At 38.7% G+C, this 19,344-nt stretch overlaps 1 protein-coding gene and 1 long non-coding RNA gene across 9 annotated transcripts in view; one reads left to right on the top strand and one right to left on the bottom strand.

The window, feature by feature from the left end:
* Positions 1 to 16,058, top strand: part of LOC118280447 (sphingolipid delta(4)-desaturase DES1) — a 36,433-nt gene extending 20,375 nt beyond the window's left edge. Inside the window, exons 2-7 of the mRNA XM_035600483.2 lie at positions 4,539 to 4,715; positions 11,138 to 11,277; positions 12,243 to 12,456; positions 13,454 to 13,519; positions 14,333 to 14,478; positions 15,010 to 16,058. Coding sequence (XP_035456376.1) covers positions 4,539 to 4,715; positions 11,138 to 11,277; positions 12,243 to 12,456; positions 13,454 to 13,519; positions 14,333 to 14,478; positions 15,010 to 15,150 — 884 coding nt within the window. The 3' untranslated portion in view covers positions 15,151 to 16,058. The remainder of the gene's footprint in view (positions 1 to 4,538; positions 4,716 to 11,137; positions 11,278 to 12,242; positions 12,457 to 13,453; positions 13,520 to 14,332; positions 14,479 to 15,009) is intronic.
* Positions 1 to 19,344, bottom strand: part of LOC126912019 (uncharacterized) — a 111,205-nt gene that overhangs the window by 39,715 nt on the left and 52,146 nt on the right. The window lies entirely within an intron of this gene.

Below are 19,344 nucleotides of genomic sequence, written 5' to 3'. Positions count from 1 at the left end.
ATGAGGTACTGTAACAAGGTTCTTCTGACTATTACATATTATACAACGTACATTTGAATTGTGGCACCGAGGTAACGACAACACTACTTTGGGCTTTTCTGCTTCACATTTCGTACTTGTGGACGGTTCAACACTGTCGGCAATATTCGAAGAAGATGTAGAACGATTTTTAGTATCTAAGTTACGATATGCATATTTTCGGCATGCAGAACATACTTTCTGTCCTTTTTGTAAAGCAAAGTTTTTATGCTGTCTAAGAACAGATATTATTTTATTATTAAAAACAACACGAAAAGCACTTTTACTTTTTAACCACTTTTTACAAGAATCGCACTGAATTCCGGGCATTATTTTTGGACATAATATATGAAAACACACAAATAATTACGCTAACATGTGTCCTCAAAACAAAATAAAAATCCAATGTAGAATTGAACGATAAATATGAGCCTCAGACAAGTCGGAACATGTACACGTCGCATGCGCGGTAAACGCGCATTCAAAGTGTTTTGTTTTGTATCACATAGGTGCGTTCAATGCACCAAAACAAATTAATGCTAGTTTAGATGCTTATTGACCCTAATATAAAAAAAATAAGATCATTGTGGTGCACGAAGCGCTTAATACTTTTTTTACAGCCAAAGTTCGAAAAAACGCCAAAAATAGCAAAAATTCCATAAACATGTCAAGTTTGAAGGGTTTTTCTTGTTACTTGCCTTTTTATTTTTCTAATTAATTTATTGTAGATGCATACAAAGATACTTAAACTTAATATACATATGATAATAATGGCCAAAATCGAAACTTGGAATTTTCACGAATAAGATAGGCGAAAAAAGGCCGATCTTTACCCATCTCCTTTGTTCACAATTAAATACTCTTAATGAACAACACATTTATTTCGATAAAGATTAATATTTTTTCGTTAATACAACTCTTAACAAATAATGCATTAATTTCGACCCAGTTTGTTTACCATAAAAACGATTCTAGTAAGTTAATCCTAAAAGATAGACATATACTGTCGCGGACTTTTTTTAGATCATTTTAAGAGGAATAATTCTTTCATACATATAATTTTCGTATCTTGAACCATTTTCGCAGCGCACGCAACGGAAGCCCTCAAGAATTAATAATTTCCCCCGTTTTGTCCACATTTTCCTTTATTTCTTCGCTCCTAATAGTTATAGCGTGATGTTTTATAGCCTATAGCCTTCCTCGATAAATGGACTATCCAACACAAAAAGAATTATTCAAATCGGACCAGTAGTTCCGGAGATTAGCGCGTTCAAACAAACAAACAAACAATCAAACAATCAAACAAACTCTTCAGCTTTATAATATTAGTATAGATTTGAAGCTCTATTTCTGTCTTCCTGCCATTTTGAATTAATTACAGAAAAACAATTCAAACTTAAGGTAGGCGTCCTCAGACCCGCATCGTACGCATCGCACGCAATGTATTTTAGTTTGTCTTGTATAGAAACTCACACAACTGCGTCCACTGATCCGCATCGTACGGACCGCATCATCAGCAACGCCTAAATGCGAAGGGTTATTATCATACGGAATGCGTACGATGCGTACGATGCGTGCAATGCGTACGATGCGGGTCTGTGGACGCTTACCTTTAGTGTTCCTGACACTGACATGACACTTCATTTTTATTGAACAGTAAAAAGAAAGAAAGAACAATAGTATAATACTTGTTGGCAACCCTACGTGGTATAATTTCCTGGAGCTGCGGACTACCTAGCGGGTTACCGGGGCTCCTGCTCGGAAAGCAGCAATAGGAACGGGGTGGTTTTTAGTCAGCAAGAGTCTGACACTACCTCTCGTCTCGCCCAAGGCGGGAGAAGTCATTAGATGATTTTCCCCCTCAAAAAATAAGAGTGTCTGACACTCCCTCTCGCCTCGCCCAAGAGAAGTCATTGGATGATTTTCCCCCCTTTAAATAAGTGTATAAGTTCGCGCCATCACATAATATGATTCACTATAGGTATTCTATTTACTATCAATTTTTTATCGCTATCTATCTGTTCATCCATCATCGTCTATAGCTGTTTGTCTGCTCTATACATTGGCTGCTATATTTACGTGACTGATATTTATATACTTTATTTTTGTATACTTTTATCTATTATAAGAAGAAGTGTCTAGGTAAATATGTATAACTTTCTTGTTTATTTAACTGACTTCAAAAAAGGAGGTTCTCAGTTTGACCTGTATGTATGTGTGTTTGTGCGCGATTATCTCGCGTTTGGCTGAACCGATTCTGTTGCGGTATTCAGCATAGTATTTTCCAGACTTAGGAAAAGGTCCCGACATAATAAAATTGGCGGTTCACGCTTTTACTTATCGGGCGACTTAACTGTTTACCGGGGCTTCGACTTAAAGGAGGAGGATTTTACTTTTTAGCCAGTGTTTGACACTCTCGTCTTATCCAAGGTGGGAGAAGTCATTGGATAATTATCCCTCTTAAAAATAAGTCACCTTTATTTTGTGATGCTATCATTATAATGTGGTGCAGAGAAATTATAAAAAGCCAAGCAAGATTAGGATGTTTGAACAAAATATGGCCATCTACATACTCTATACGTAACACCGTCTAGCTAGTTAAGAACAATTAAACACTATTAGTGCTCTCCTAAGTAATGAAGTGAGCTACAAGTAATTAGTGGTCTGTTGTTATGTTCATAATTATCCGTGACTGAGAGTTTCAGAACAATTTGCCTGGCAGGTATTCCCCTTAATTTGTATGCCAGTATAAATATACACACAGACATTCGCATTTAATTATATTAGTAAGGAATTAATTGTGGGGCAATACTAATTTATATAAAGTAATTCATAAATCAACAACCTATAAATGGCCACTCCTGACCAAAGGCCTCTTCTTATACGGATAAGGTTAGAGCACCACGCTTTTTTTTATGAAACATGCCGGTAATCGAACAGACGTATTACCTACCTGATGGTAAGCAATCGCCGCCGCCCATGGACACTTGAAACACTAGAGGCTTTACAAGTGCGTTACCGGCTTTTGGGAGTTAGGAATTTAAGGGTTGTTGTTCGGGAATGGGGATGGGGAAGATTGGGAAGGGGGGAATTGGGCCTCCGGTAACCTCACTCACACAACGAAACACAACGCAAGCGATGTTTCACGTCGGTTTTCTGTGAGGCCGTGGTATCACTCCGGTCGAGCCGGCCCATTCGTGCCGAAGCATGGCTCTCCCACACTTTAAAAGCGCTTGCTCAAAGCGCTCAAATTACTAGCTTCTGCTAGCAGTTTCACCCGCGGTCCTGTCTCTGATCGAAAAGCGCCTTAAGAATATTAAATTGAACTCTGCTGCATGTGATTAGACCTAACGCCTCCTACTGTATGGGACTCAAAATGTTTAATTTTTTTTTTTTGGTACACACCATTAAATGAGTAGACGTATCACCTGATGGTAAGCAATCTCTGCTGCCCATGGACATTTGAAACACCAGAAGCGTTACAAGTGCGTTGCGACATTTTGGGGGTTAGGAAAAAGGATGGGTTGTTGCGGCATCGGGGTTTGGGAAGATTGGGAAGGGGGAATCGGGCTTCCGGTAACCTCACTCACACAACGAAACACAACGCAAGCGTTGTTTCACGTCGGTTTTCGAGCCGAAGCATGGCTCTCGCACACTTTAATGTGAACATAATATGCCTTCATGGAGCCAAAAACGTGATCCCTACATCCATGACTCATAACCATTATTTTAAAGTAGGTACTGTAGTAATCTTGTATCTAACGTACTCGGATGGAAAATTTATCGAAACGTATTTGAAATAGGTCGTATCAATTAAAGGACATACTAACGCTATGAGAATGTAAACACTTGATACGATTGCAATTGATCGAGTGATAAGTGCAAGTATGTAAACTCATACTAAGGGTACAGAACATAGGATCTATGTAATTTTCGATTTATAGCTGAAAGTGGCAACTTTTGTAGCGGCCGGGAGTATTAAGATGCCCGCTTCACATAAATGACAATGCCAGTTCAAAACCTACTTACAGCAAGTACCAATGTGACGTTTTCCGAGGTATATGTGATGTCTAAGATTATTTAGACACCACTGACTAATGGTGGAGGAAAACATCGTGAGGAAACCAGGGGGCCTACTCTAATTCAACGAACGAACGAAAAAACTTCGCTGATTGCATACTACGTACAATTCTATTTATTGCGAACTTTTGTGAACAAAAATGATCGAATGAAATGAAAATAAATAAATAGGTTTTGATATGAAATTAAAAATAAAACGTTATTTCAAGTAATTCTGTTAGTAAATCAATAAAACCTACGGCCGAAGATTAAACGAAACTTCGGATTCGAGAACCGGAGTATGGCTTGGGCTTATAATTTCTGATAACAAGTTTGATCAGAAGCAAGCGGAAGTCCGAGTCCAAGAAGAAGTCTTTGGTCACCATTAAACACTTATAGGCTGTTGATGTGATGTTTATTTTTACTCTAAAATACTTAATGTTCCTTTTCATTGTCCACAGAAAAATATCCTCAAATCAAGAAGCTGTTTGGCTACGATCCGAACTTCAAATGGGTGGTAACACTGATGGTACTAGTCCAGATCATCTCCCTACCCTTTGTGGTACAGCTCAGCTGGCCTCTGATGCTGGTGGTAGCCTACTGCTTCGGTGGAGTCATCAACCATTCTCTCATGTTGGGTAAGTTAATATACCTTTGTAAAACGCCAGAAATGCATTTGACGCTTTTAGTGTTGCGGATTTCTACGGATCGTGCCGATCAAAGTCAAAGCATTTATTTCAATTAATCCTAAATTAGAAACTTTTGAAACGTCAAATTGAATTGTCCGTCAGTCTGTCCGTCAGTGAAGCTAGGCGCTCGTTCCAAAGTGTTGCTTCGAATTGAGAAGAACGAGCAAGAAACTGCATCGTTACTCTTTTTATTATTGATTGCTTACCATCACATATAGACAACGGCTCTACTTGTTTTGCCACCGATAACAAGTGCATAAAAATATGTATATTGAAAATGACGCCACGCTGTGACGACGCATGTACTATTTAGCTATGCTACGAAGATTATATTAGTAATAACTAAGCTGTGAAACCATGTGGCCATTTTCACTGATACTAGCTATGTAACTGAATGAGAAAGATGCACGGTGTCAGTATGCGATCTCACTCATCTTTCCATATATAAAACATAGTTTAGTTGAGTCCTTTTCCACCAGTGCTAAGCTATATGTACCAATCAATATCATTAATGGAAGCCAAACGCATTCACAGCAACGTAGCATAGCACATCCCTGGTTGAAAGCCCCCTTATTATCTACGGAAGAGTTTTAACCACCAATAAGTGGTACTAAGACTTGAACAACCCTTCAGAACCACTTGTTTATAGAGTGAAGGTATGCAACAACAACGCCTGTCGTCACCACCACCTGACACCTGCTTCTCTTGTGTACAATACAGAGATAAGCCCTATCGAGTTTATCAGCCAATTTCCAATGATCAGGGCACTTGAAATATGTGTCATATCACGCGAACATTATCGGGCTATTAACGTATGAAGTAGGAATAGATTTGTGAATACTTGTTACTGATAATTCTAGAGTGGTCAATGTGTCATCTGTTTTTAATTGGAACCGGCCATTTGTTTGGTTTAGGGTGAACAGTTAGGTAAATTAATAGAGAAAAGTTTTTAAACTGACATGGTCACTACACTAGAACTTATTACGGGATATTTACCATGTTTATTTAATTTGGCATTTCCGATATTTCGGCACTGTTGCAAGCGCCATGATCTTCCGTGATATTTAAAGAGTTAATCCGTGATCATGGCAACAGTGCCGAAATATCGGTTTTTTTTTAATAAGTTCTAATAATAGAGAAAAAGTCTACTAGTTTCGAGTCATAGAGGGATTTCTTACTATACACATATAGGTTTTATTTTTGAGACGGGAAGAACATCCAGTTTCTTCTCTCGCCTTGGCAAGGCGAGAGGGAGTGTCAGACTCTTACTGAGTAAAAACTACCCCGTTCCCGTTCCTACTTTTGCCTTTCCAGCCGGATCCCCGGTAAACCCGCTAGGTAGTCCGCAGACACATATAGGCCTGTAGTATTAAATTTTGATACTTCGCTGGTCGAGTAATACCGCTTTCTTTGGATGTTTTCCACCAGAGATGTCCTATGTATCTATGCAACGAAGATGTAATAGCTAAACTGTGAAACTATCTGACCGATTTCAATGATACTAAGCTATGGTCAGTAGGATGTGCTATGTAACAACGCTTGCGTTGTCCCAATCCCCGATTCCCCAACAACCCTTAAATTCCTAACCTCCAAAAGGCCGGCAACGCACTTGTAAGGCCTCTGGTGTTTCAAGTGTCCATGGGCGGCGACAATTGCTTACCATCAGGTGATACGTCTGCTCGTTTACCGGCGTTCCATAAAATAAAAAAAATAAAGTATGTTTCCACCAGTCATTTGGTCGAAGAATGGAGGTTGTCAGAAATATTTTCTATAAGTATCCCAGAAAACAGGAAGGCACAACAATTTTTCCATATTGGAAAGCAATCGATCGAATAGTTGTCTACAATCGGTGCTGATAGTTAGCGATGATGCCGACTACGACGGAGCAGCACACCTACATAAGCAACTTGTTTACATCACGGGCCTTGAAGATTATACCTTTTGAGAACCACAGACAATCAGAAATAAAGATGGATTGATCGTACGAGGCAGGAAAGTGGTTTAAAGATAAGATTGCATAGAATGAACGATGACAATAAAAGACTTTGGAATGACCTCACGTAACAGGGATTAAGAGAAAGAGTAAATAAATCATGTCAGCGATAATAGTAATCAGTCAATACGATAAAGTTGTGTATTTACTTGAAAGGTGTACCTTATTTGTCTATAGTAAACAACTGAGGTCCACGTCAAATACGGTCGTTTGTTATGTTCGGACACAGAAAACATGAAATCATTCAATTAACAGTTACTATTATGGGGATTTTGAGAGGAAAACTCATCCAATTATCATCCCAGACCTGGGTGAGGCGAGAGGGAGTGTCAGACTCTTATTAACACGTTAACTGCCACGTAGGTTACCGGTGACCTACGTTAGTGGAGGATTTGCCTTCAGCAGTTTTCTGATGGCAGTTAAAGGCTTAACTAAGTACCACCCCGTTACTACTCCTGCTCCGTAGTCCCTATGATCCACTAGCCACTAGCTTGTTTGCAGCTCACTGTGTTGTGCCCTGTGTATGACAATACGCTCACCCCCTATTACATGGGATCCTTATTTGAATCTGATAGCCAGAACCGAATCGTCACGTTTTCCGCACAAATTAATAGTTAGTCTTTCCATTTATGACTGTTTAAATTATTCAGTTGCAAAAAATATTTTTACTATTACGTAATATTGCAATGTCACTGAAAAAAGTAGCCTTGGTAATAGCTAACGGTAAATGAATCATAATTATCTATTTATAAAGTTTACATTTGCATGAATGTGTTTGTGTTTACGCTTATGTTTACTTCGATGGTCGAGTAATGTCCTTTTCCCGTAGGTCGAGTATGCGATGTATCGATAGTATGGAAACCATATATAGCACGGATCTATAATATGTATAAAAATATGTCGGGTTTTCCTTCCTGACGCCATAACTCCAGAACGCACGAACCGATTTCCACGGTTTTGCATTCGTTGGAAAGATTTCAGGCTCCGTGAGGTTTATAGTATAGAAAATACAGGAAAAAATTCACGAGAAAAACAGGAAAAATTTTCATGTACAGTACCATCTCTGATATAAAAATATCTGATGGCGAAACGGAGTTCGCCGGGTTTGCTAGTCTTTCCATATAAAAACAGCTTAGCTGAGTCCGTTTCCACCAGTGCTAAGCTATGTGGATTAATTAATATGATTAGTAGAAGCCAAACGCATCTACATCTTTGGTGGCAAAGCACCCTAATTCTTTATTGCTTCTTTCCATTTAACAAATTAACGTTGAATTGAGAGAATAATGAAAATATAACACAGATGGGCAGACGTGCTCCATCGTAGGCAGCATTTACCATCTGATGAGATACCGGCTAAACGTCGACCCATCAAATGAAAAAAAAAATATAGAAATGATTTATTTTTACCTCAGTCGTTATCTATAGGCAGATTTCTTATCTAAAATAAAAATAAACAATGGTATTATTCATTCGCGTCGATAACTTCACACCTGTGGTTCTTCGAAAATGTCGCCGGTAGGTAGGTAAGTACATGTAATCATCAAGAAATATAAACCCTTCCGTTACTTATGACTAGGGCTGCACATATTTCAGCAAAAAATGAGCTGTCGTCGGCGGTATTTCCGAACCGATAAGACCTTCAAATCTTCAAGAAAAGAGCGTATGTACTCCTTTTGACATAAAGCCGGTAACGCACCTGTGACTCCTCTGGTGTTGCGGGTCTCCATGGGTGGCGCTGATCGCTTACCATTAGGTGACAAGTCTGGTCCTTTGCCCTATTCCATTAAAAAATTAAAACAGGATGGTGGCGTAACCAATCGCCGTTACCAACAAAATGTATACAGCTCTAGAGTTAGGTACTCATCTGGTTTCAGATTGGTTGCGTAACCAACATGGCGGCGCGTCAGCTTAGAATGTTACTGGCCGCGCATCCACCACGCTCTCGTCTAAGAGCTACTGAACTACCAAAGACTACCGGGCAAGAGGTCTCGGGTTTCCATTCGCGGGTCGGCAAAATATTGCCGTGCTGTTTTCGGTTTTTCGAAAAGTTCTCAATAGTAAGTAGCACGGAGTTTGGAATAGTGACCAGTTTAAATGGTAGTAGACCCACCCCCCATTACATGGAAATTACAACATAAATGATGAAAAGTGAGTACATTGTACAGTGGCAATACGTGCCGTAATGTGCATCTCTGCCTACCCCTTCGGGGATAAAAGGCGTGACGCTACGATAGCTTACGTGTCCTCCGTGATATTTACCTAAATTCTAGTATTTGTAGTAGGTAAAGTAAACAATATATTATGTATGTGACAGTCATCCATTGATTCACAAGGCCGTTGGTCACGTAGGCGACCAGTTAAACTAGGGTTTTATTATACCCTAGATACCTACCTAATGTTGTACCATTACTGAGATATGTATTATATTTTAATAGTCTATCTAGATTTTCTGTTAGACGGGTCAAAAGCAGATTCAACATAAGGGCTTTTTCAGTTTCTCAAAATACTTTGAGTCTTTTTTTTTTCAGGAGGTAAAATCATTCCTCGCCTTCGCCCTTCCTTCTCCCGAGGCGGGAGGAGTCATTGGTTTGGGCATTGGGCCTCCTCTATATAAGAGGACCATGTCTTACCACTACTGGTGGAAAAGGGTTCAACATATGATAGATGATATGTTTTTTATATGGAAAGATGTATGTTATGGAGGCGTGTTACGAATGCGTGCTATAGATGACTTCCCTACTGTCGATACATCGCATATTGAGCTGCGTATCTTCCTCACATAGCCTAGTATCAGTGCAAAATATCACATAGTTCCACAGCTAAGCTATTACATCTTCGCAGCATAGCTACATAGCACATCTCTGGTGGAAAATCATCCTAACACTCTCTAAAGTTCTCGAAACTATTTCTTACACAAATAATAATTTCTAATGCTCTAGCCATTATGGTTTATGTAGTTGTAAAAAATATAAGTATTTTTTTATCCTTGTTTGTCATTTGATCTTGCACTCTAAATAATTATTACTTAGGTATAATTTCGTGTGACATGTTTACGTATGTCGGTTCAAGGTTTTCTGTTAGTCTGTCTTACCTATTATCACTAAGACTATAATAAAATATATTTCTAAGAGTGTGTACCTAAGAATGTTTTAGGTTTAATAAAAAAGGCTATTGTCATGATTATATTTTATCTACATCTATCTACACTAATATAATATAAAGCTGAAGAGTTTGTTTGTTTGAACGCGCTAATCTCGGAGTAATTGGTGAAGTCGGCCGTTAGGGTGCTTTTCCCCGGAGCTGCGGACTACCTAGCGGGTTTACCGGGGCTCCGGCTCGAAAAGCAGGAGTAGGAACGGGGTGGTTTTTAGTCAGTAAGAGTCTGACACTCCCTATCGGATGATTTTCCCCCATCAAAAAAAAAATGGGTGCTTTTCCACTAGAGATGTGCTATGCTACGCTGCTGTGGAGGCGTTTGGCTTCCACCTATCATATTCATTGGTATACGTAGCTTAGCACTGGTGGAAATGGACACAGCTAAACTATGTTTTTAATGGAAAGATGCGTGCTATGGGTAGTAGGGATACTATCAATACATCGCCTACTCGAGCTGCGCATCTTCCTCGGCTCAGCTACGTAGCTTAGTATAAGTGGAAACGGTCACATAGTTTCACAGCTTAGCAGCATCTTTGTAGCATAGCTACATAGCACATCTTATTCTCTCTGTATTACGAAACAAACTGCTCCAGCGCAGTTTCACCGGCTCTGCTGGGTTCCTATTGATCGTAGCGTTATGTTTTATACCTTCCCCGAAAAATTAATTATCCAACACAAAAATAATTATGTAATTTGGACCAGTTGTGGAGATTAATGCGTTGCAACAAACAAACAAACTTTTACAATAACTATCGTGAGACATAATAAATTAACTTTAACTCACGTACATTGTGGGAGAAAAGTTTCCAATCCCAAAGAGACTCTTCATCATGCGCAGCGTGCGTAGATACTGCGACGTCGCGCAGTCTACTGGCTGGTAGACTAAAACCGCGTGCAAAGTCGCTTTTAAAAGCTATTTTAATTGGCTACTATCCTCGGTCAAAAATAAATTATTAAAACTTTTCAATACAATAAAATATTAAAAAATAATCACACTCTCATTCATAAATTTGATGAACTATTTAATTTTCGATTTTTTCTAGCTAAATTTCTAGAAATAAGTCTGCTATTAATTTGACGTCAAAAACTTATGACGTCATAATGCACTATTTCATACAAAGTTCATAGAAAATATCGTTTTTGACGTTTCGAAAAAAGTATTGAATTTGACTAGTAGGAAAGTAGCCTATTATACTTTAACATATGTTTTTCTTTGTTTCAGCAATCCATGAAATAGCACACAATCTGGCGTTCGGCCATAATAGGCCACTAGCGAACAAACTGTTCGGGTTCTTCGCCAACCTGCCCATAGGACTACCCGTGTCTATCAGCTTCAAGAAATATCATTTGGAACATCATAGGGTACATTTTTTATTGTTATTTCTTTTGTTATGAAACACGCCGGTAATCGAGCAGACGTATCACCTGATGGTGAGCAATCGCCGCCGCCCATGGACACTTGAAACACCAGACGTGTTACAAGTGCGTTACTGGCTTTTTGGGAGTTAGGAATTTAAGAATTGTAGTTCGGGAATGGGGATGGGGAAGATTGGGAAGGGGGGAATTGGGCCCCCGGTAATCTCACTCACACAACGAAACACAACGCAAGCGTTGTTTCACGTCGGTTTTCTGTGAGGCCGTGGTCTCCGGTCGAGCCGGGCCGGCCCATTCGTGCCGAAGCATGGCTCTCCCACACTTAAAATTATTTTCTTCTCCTCTAAAGATGTGGAGCCATGCTTCGGCATGTATGGGTCGGCTCGGCCGGCGTGATACTACGGCCTCACAGAAAACTGACGTGAAACGACGCTTGCGTTGTTGGTTGTTCCCCCATTCCCAATCCCCGATTCCCTAACAACGAATCTCGAGTTGAGCAAAGTATTTTTTATATATTATATAGTGTCGTGAGTGCATTTCAAACACTTAATATCACTTACACATCACACCCAGACATGGAATAACAATTTGTGGATCACACAAAGAATGATTCCTCATTCATTCATTCATTCATTCAATTTAATTCCGTAAATTACGTATGGGAATCCAATTCAAGACATGTTGCGTACTTAAAAGCGAACACTGCAAGCTTTTTAAACTGTGCACTATTTTATTTCTCCTGATATTTATAAAGAAGGAAAAAATGTATCAAACGTACATATCAATGTTTGTTTAATTTTTCCTTATTTTCTTTCGTTTCTTTTTTTGTGTTTTGTTTTGGTGCGTCGCGACCGGGTGCTGAATAAATGATTTTTCTTTCTTTCTTTCTTTTTCCAAAATTTTCAACTCTCACGTGTCCACTGAACGGTTCCTAATAACAATGTTGTCTGCAGTACCAAGGCGATGAAGTGATAGACACGGACCTCCCGACGTTACTCGAAGCCAAGCTGTTCTGTACCACCGGCGGCAAGCTGCTCTGGCTGTTCCTGCAGCCGCTGTTCTACAGCTTCCGACCCCTAATCGTGCGGCCCAAGAACCCGACGCCGATGGAACTCATCAACCTGGTGATACAGCTGTTCTTCGATGCAGTTATTATTAAACTTTGGGGTGAGTTTCACATGCATAATATGATACGTTATTTCTGCTCTGATGTTTGTTTCGGCATTTCTTCTCAGAGTAGTCGGACTATCGTTTTCTTTTCTTCTCCTCTAATAATATCTTCTGATTTATTTCGTTGCGGGATCCAAGACAGTCATTCATGTCCCTGGGACGCGCCGGACTTCAATGTTCCGGTGTTTTCATGGTTGTATCTACTGTAGATCCTGGCTTACAGGAGTTGCAGCAGTATGGGAGGGTGGCGGGCTTGACACATTAAAATAAAAGAGAATAGTCTGATATGAAATGCTGGCCTCATCTAGTTATTTCAAAGATTGACGTGTAAAAGTGTTATTTTGTAACCTACTTGCAGAAATAAATATAATTTATCATTTACTAGCGGTATGTATATGGCTAGCCTTGCCCACGACTGCGGGAGCGCTTGTCAGCTCACATCTGTTATCAGACAACCTGACTGGTTACAGAGGCGAAGCAGTAGTAGGAACGGGATGGTTTTTAGTCAGGGTTTGACTCTCTCTCTCTCTCTCTCTCTCTCTCTCTCTCTCTCTCTCTCTCTCTCTCTCTCTATCTATCTCTCTCTCTCTCTCTCTCTCTCTCTTTCTCTCTCTCTTCCTCTCCCTCTCTCTATCTCTCTTTCTCTCCCTCTCTCTATCTCTCTTTCTCTCCCTCCCTCCCTCACTCTCTCTCATTCTCCCCTCTCTCTCTCTCTCTCTCTCTCTGTCTCTGTCTCTCTCTCTCCCTCTCTCTTCTTTTTCTCCCCATCCAAGGCAAAGAAGAGAGAAGTCATTGGATGATTTCCCCCTCAAAAAAGGTCATCTTTATTATATGACTAGCTTCTGCTTGCGACTTCGCCTGCGTTCCCGTGGGATAAAAATTACCCTATGTACGCCTGTTCCAAATTTCTACCCTGTCTCTTCAGCCGTTTTGAAGTGATCCCATTTATAATATGTACTAAGTAAGATTATAAATGATGTTTTGTATGTTTCAGGTGGGAAGGCGCTCGGCTACCTACTGCTTGGCTCTGTAATGGCGATGGGAGTTCATCCTGTAGCCGGTGAGTTATCATTAATTACTTTACTTGACTAATTACATACATACATACATACATACGTGACGTAGTGACACGGCAGTTCAAGATACCCGCTTCTTATCTACGTGGGCGGTGGTTCGAAACCTACCAACGGCAAATACCAATGTGACTTTTCCAGTTATATGTACTTTCTAAGATTATTTAGACACCGCTCATAAAGATGAACTATGTTTTTTACCGAACCGCATTGAGGCGATAACGCAACGCAGCGTCACGCCTTTTATCCCCGAAGGGGTAGGCAGAAGTGCACCTGCACATTAGGGCCCTAATGCCAATTTACGCCCACTCTTCACCGTGTATCATAAGTCCCATGTAATAGGGGGTGAGCCTTATTCACACTGGGCATTCTGGCATTCTGGGCACAATTCCAGACTCCGTGCTACTACTACTGAGAATTTTTCGAAAAACCAAAAGAAACCCAGCAATAGTTTGCCCGACCCGGGAATCTAACCCGAGACACCTTGTAATAAGACATTTATGTTAAAACTAGCTACTTCCGCGCGGTTTCACCCGCTCTGCTCGGTTCCTATTGATCGTAGCGTGATGATTTATAGCCTATAACCTTCCTCGATAAATGCGCTATCCTACACAAAAAGAATTATTCAAATCGGACCAGTAGTTCCTGAGATTAGCGCGTTCAAACAAACAAACAAACAAACAAACAAACAAACTCTTCAGCTTTATAATATTAGTATAGATTATTGATATTACAGCCTAATTGTGGGATAAACAATTTCACTCATACCGTCTTTAATGCTAAAATTTCCCCGTCCACAGGCCACTTTGTAGCCGAGCACTACATGTTCAAGAAAGGGTACGAGACCTACTCGTACTACGGACCTCTAAACTGGATCACGTTCAACGTGGGCTACCACAACGAGCATCACGACTTCCCGGCGGTGCCCGGCAGTAAACTACCTGAGGTGAGCGACATCTGTTGGTCGGTGATGGAAGTTTAGTTGGTTTTAGTTTGTGTGTTGAACGATAGATGGCGTGATTGCCAAAAATTTGAATGTCTAGTCCATTATGAGATTCACATTGTCCATCTCATAGAAAAATGGCGTGAACAACGCTTGCGTTGGGTTTGTAAGCGTTAGGTTACCGGAGACTTAATTTCTTTTCCCCCATCCCTAAGTCCCTAAAAGAGTAATGAATGGAGTTTCTTGCTCTTTCTTCTCCATTCGAAGCTACACCTTGGAACGAGCACCAGCAACTATTTATGGTTGCTTTGACTTTAAAAATAAAACACACTAACTCCTCTGGTGTTGTGGGTGCCCTTGCCCATGGGCGGATCTTACTTACCATTTGGTGAATACCGTTTGCTCGCCTGCCGAACTACCCCATTAAAATAGAAACATTAATTTAATCAAAAAACTAAATTTTCAACTTTATTCTTATCCCAAATAAGATTGAAAGTCCTTTACAACCAATTAAAAACCCTTCTTTCGCCGCAGGTACGCCGCATCGCGCCGGAGTTCTACGACACGTTGCCCCACCACGATAGTTGGTCCAAGGTACTTTACGACTTCGTTATGGACCCCGACATCGGACCCTACGCGAGAATCAAACGTAAGCACCACGGACTTGACAGTTAAGTTGGTAGCACCGTACCTGTCTGTACCTATGTTGTTGTTTTTCTAATGTTGGTAGAACGCTTGCGATGTTTTTGTAGGACAACGCCATCTAGCGCTGGGTGTTTGTGACTAAAATTTTAATTTATTCTTTATATAGATTATGATGTACTTTTACATGTCGTTTTTTTCTAAGTAAACTAAACAAGTCTTGTTTAGTACAGTATCCTTAGTACGAGTTTGCTTTATGTTTAATGGAATCGAACGAGAGTGCATTCGGTGCTCTGATTGGTCGGCTCAAATGAACCAACCAATCAGAGCAACGAACGCGCCTAGTTTCAGTATCGTAAAAGCAAACTCGTACTAAGGTACAGAGGGTTTAACGAGTTCGTAACAAGATCGCGTGTGGCGTTCTGATTCGTTCATTGGCGCAGGCCAATCACAGCGCCGAAAGTGAACTCGTTTCAATCTCATTAAACGTAAAACTAAATCATACTAAGCCCTCTGATTACTTCATTTCGCTGTTATGCCACAAAATAATATTAATTAAAAAACAACCAATTTTTTTTTTAAAGGCAACTAATTTATTCCACTCCATACCTAGTTAAAAACAACGCAAGCGCCGCCTACAAACTTGGAACCATTGATTTGTAAAACCATATTAGTTTATTTTTTTACACAATAGTAAATTATGGATTTGATTAGTAGCTACGATGTAACTTATGTATGTATTATTTTAATTGTAAGTTTAATTTGTTTTACCGTCGTACTCAGAGTCATTTAAGTCTTTGACTGCCAATAGAAACTGTTGAAGGCAAATCCTCCGTTCTGCGTTAATGGTTACTTAACCCAGTCTCAACAATAGTTTACGATCAAAAATCGTTACTAAAGAATAGTTTAAGTAATCATTAAATGCCTCTGAGTGCGGCAGTTAGCTTATTTTTTTAAAGATATCTCATATTAAAATACTATTTTGTTTGTTTTCTAATTATTAAGTTTCCATCACTGCTTTTGTCATTTACTACGGTTCCCGGGGAGGGCAAAGTGTTATTAGTGTGTTATACCAAATAAGTGTTATTTTTTACCATGTTTGAACTCTTTCATCCGTGATCATGGCGCTTTCATCCGCCGAAATATGACATACTTAATAACATTTGATTAAAGTTAAGTGTGGGAGAGCCATGCTTCGGCACGAATGGGCCGACTCGACCGGAGTGATACCACGGCCGAGCAGAAAACCGATGTGAAGTAACGCTTGCGTTGTGTGAGTGAGGTTACTGGAGACCCAATCATCCCGATCTCCGATCCCCCAACAACCTTTAAATTCCTAACCCCCAAAAGGTCTGCAACGCACTTGTAATGCCTCTGGTGTTTCAAGTGTTCATGGGCGGCGGCTATTACTTACCATCAGGTGATCCGTCTGCTCGTTTACCGGCTTGTTCCATAAAAAAAATGTTTGGATATATTACATTAAATATATTTGTCCTCCTTCCAAAATAGGGGAAATTAACATAAATGGCGAAAGTAGTTGTAAGTTTTTGTAAGTACACACCTATCTTTACCTAAGAATTACAAAATGTTATATTATTTTATGTTTAAGTTACATTTTTGTATAAAAATTATGTATATTGTATAACTTTGTTTTTTATTATTATCATTATGTTACTTGTATAAAGAAAATAGGTATCGTGAGACATACTAAATTAACTAAAAATCACGGTTTACTCATGTACATTAATGGAGAAAAGCTCTACTAGTTTCGAGTCACAGAGGGACTTTTCATCATGAGCAGCGTGCGCAGACGCGGCGACGTCACGCATCCTACTGTCTGAGCTGAAGTAGAGTCCCTCTGTGACTCGAAACTAGTAGAGCTTTTCTCAATTAATTTATGTGAGTAAACCGTTATTTTTAGTTACAGAAAATAGGCTAAATTAGATAGCTTGATTTTTTCTAGTAATTTTGACAAATCTTCTTATGAAGCGATTTAAAAATATTTTTGACCAAGTATTTATTACTGAACAGTATGTGATTGTCAATAGTGTTTTATATAAGGGTCAAAATCACTTGACAATTTTCTTCAAATAAGATTTGTCAAAATTTCTATTAACCTATAATGAAATTATAGTATATAGATAATGCTGAAACATTGCATTTAAAACATGTAAACCTGAGTCACTATATACAATTTGGCTTATAACGTAACTGGTGAAAAGTTGACGTACTATAAGTACTCTGCTTAGCCCCTTTGAGATAATATGAGCGTTATGTTGTAAATATTGCACATCGACCTTTGGAAAAAATATAAAGATTGGAAGAACAATGAAGAAATAAAATATAGGCCTTTTAAAGATAAAAAGAACTATCTTATTTAAATCAATAAAATAACACAACGGATGACAGAACACAGATATAAAGACGAAAGAACATATTATTATATAAAAAAATGCACTATTCCATAAAAAAACCGCACGGAACAACACTTTATAATATGATCCACAAATGATTGTTTCGGGTCATGTGTATCTGAACTTGTGTTTGTAAAAGCACCCACGACACAGGAGAAAATCCTGGTGTGGGGCAGCGTTATAAAACCTAAAAGTCTCTTTAAAAAAGTTGATGTGTAATATTTATCGGCAGGTACGGTATGTATATAATTTTTATACGGGTTATAAATTAAGCCACAATTTTAGCTAGCCAGTCCAAATAATAAACAACTAATGAATAAATTTAGATCAAATATTACATGGCGCTGTATATGGCAATAGGCTCACCCCCTATTACATGGGACTTATAACATAAATGACAAAAAGTGAGTGTTACATTGTATACAGCCTGACTTTTTTAACACTTTCCATAATTTTTTTTAGAGTTTAGGATCATTCAAACATTTCATTTATGAAGTAAAGAAAACATTTTACAAAAAATGGGTGACACTTACTGAAGAAAGACGGTAAAAAACAATAAGAGTATGAAAAAAGCCGATGTTTCTCATTATAGTTTATTTCTTCCTCTAAAATAATAGTCATTTTAACCAGCGATTTTGTCGGTTTTTTTTTTATTTAAAAATGGAGAGCTTGAATGATACATAAATCGCAAAAAATTTTTGGAAAGTGATAAAAAAGTCAGGCGGTATACAACTCTGCTTATTCTTTTGTGACTAAAAGTCTAGAGTAACTGAAATTGGAGATACTACAGGCGAAAACCCAATTGGGACGTAACTAGAAGTAAAAGAGGTTTTCGATGCATTTTGCAGGATTCAATGTTTATTGTATATGTATAGTTGTATATTATGTTTTAAATTGATTCTTTATGTATAATAGGAATGATGGCATATCTTTTAAACTTAACAGAAATAGGGGTGATGACGGGATGTGAAAATTAAAAATCTAATTATTTCATATACTTAGATAACACTTTTTTTAAGGTACGCGTCCACAGACCGTCTTACGCATTCCGTATGACGTCATGATTACGCATCGCATGTAGGTCCGATATTGCTGATGATGCGGTCCGTACGATGTGGATCAGTGGACACAGTTGAATTAGTTTCTATACAAGACTAGGGATGAAACGATACCATTGAGGTATCGATACTTTTACTCGATACTGTATCGCTTCGTCAAGTATCGATACCTACTCAAAATCGATCGCAAAGTATCGATACTTACTAGTATCGTAATGTATTAGGAATTTTTTTAGTGAAAACCGTAACAAGTATTGGTAATCTTTATTGAAAAGTACTAATAGTAGAAATAGTATTCTAACATAAAGTAAACTAACATATCTAAAAATCTATTAATCATATAGTACAGTGAGTTCCAACATTTTTCTCAGTTTGTCAGAGTGTATAACACTATTTTTAACCTACTTAACAATATCTCTGACTTTATTTATAATATCAGTTATTGAAGTGGAAGCATTTTTGATTGATGAATCTACTATCAAATTTATTGTATGTGCAAAACACGGCAACTGTTTTGCATCACCAAGAGTTTTTTTTAATCGCGGCAACCATATTTGCGCCGTTGTCTGTAACTGCGCAACTTACTTTTAACAGTGGTATATCCTAATCTTGAAGAATCTATATATTAATACGTGATGCAAAAACTTTGGACCGCTTTTTACGAAAATTGCGCGGACGTAGAAGCATAAAATTTGGTACACTTATAGTTTATGTGTAGGAGAAGTGAAGAACGCTAATATTTTTCAAAAATAATG

The sequence above is a fragment of the Spodoptera frugiperda genome, chromosome 21 (genome assembly GCF_023101765.2).
Source record: "Spodoptera frugiperda isolate SF20-4 chromosome 21, AGI-APGP_CSIRO_Sfru_2.0, whole genome shotgun sequence".
Classification (NCBI taxonomy): domain Eukaryota; kingdom Metazoa; phylum Arthropoda; class Insecta; order Lepidoptera; family Noctuidae; genus Spodoptera; species Spodoptera frugiperda.
The sequence above is the reverse complement of the archived record's forward strand: the minus strand, read 5'-3'. Positions and strand labels throughout refer to the sequence as shown.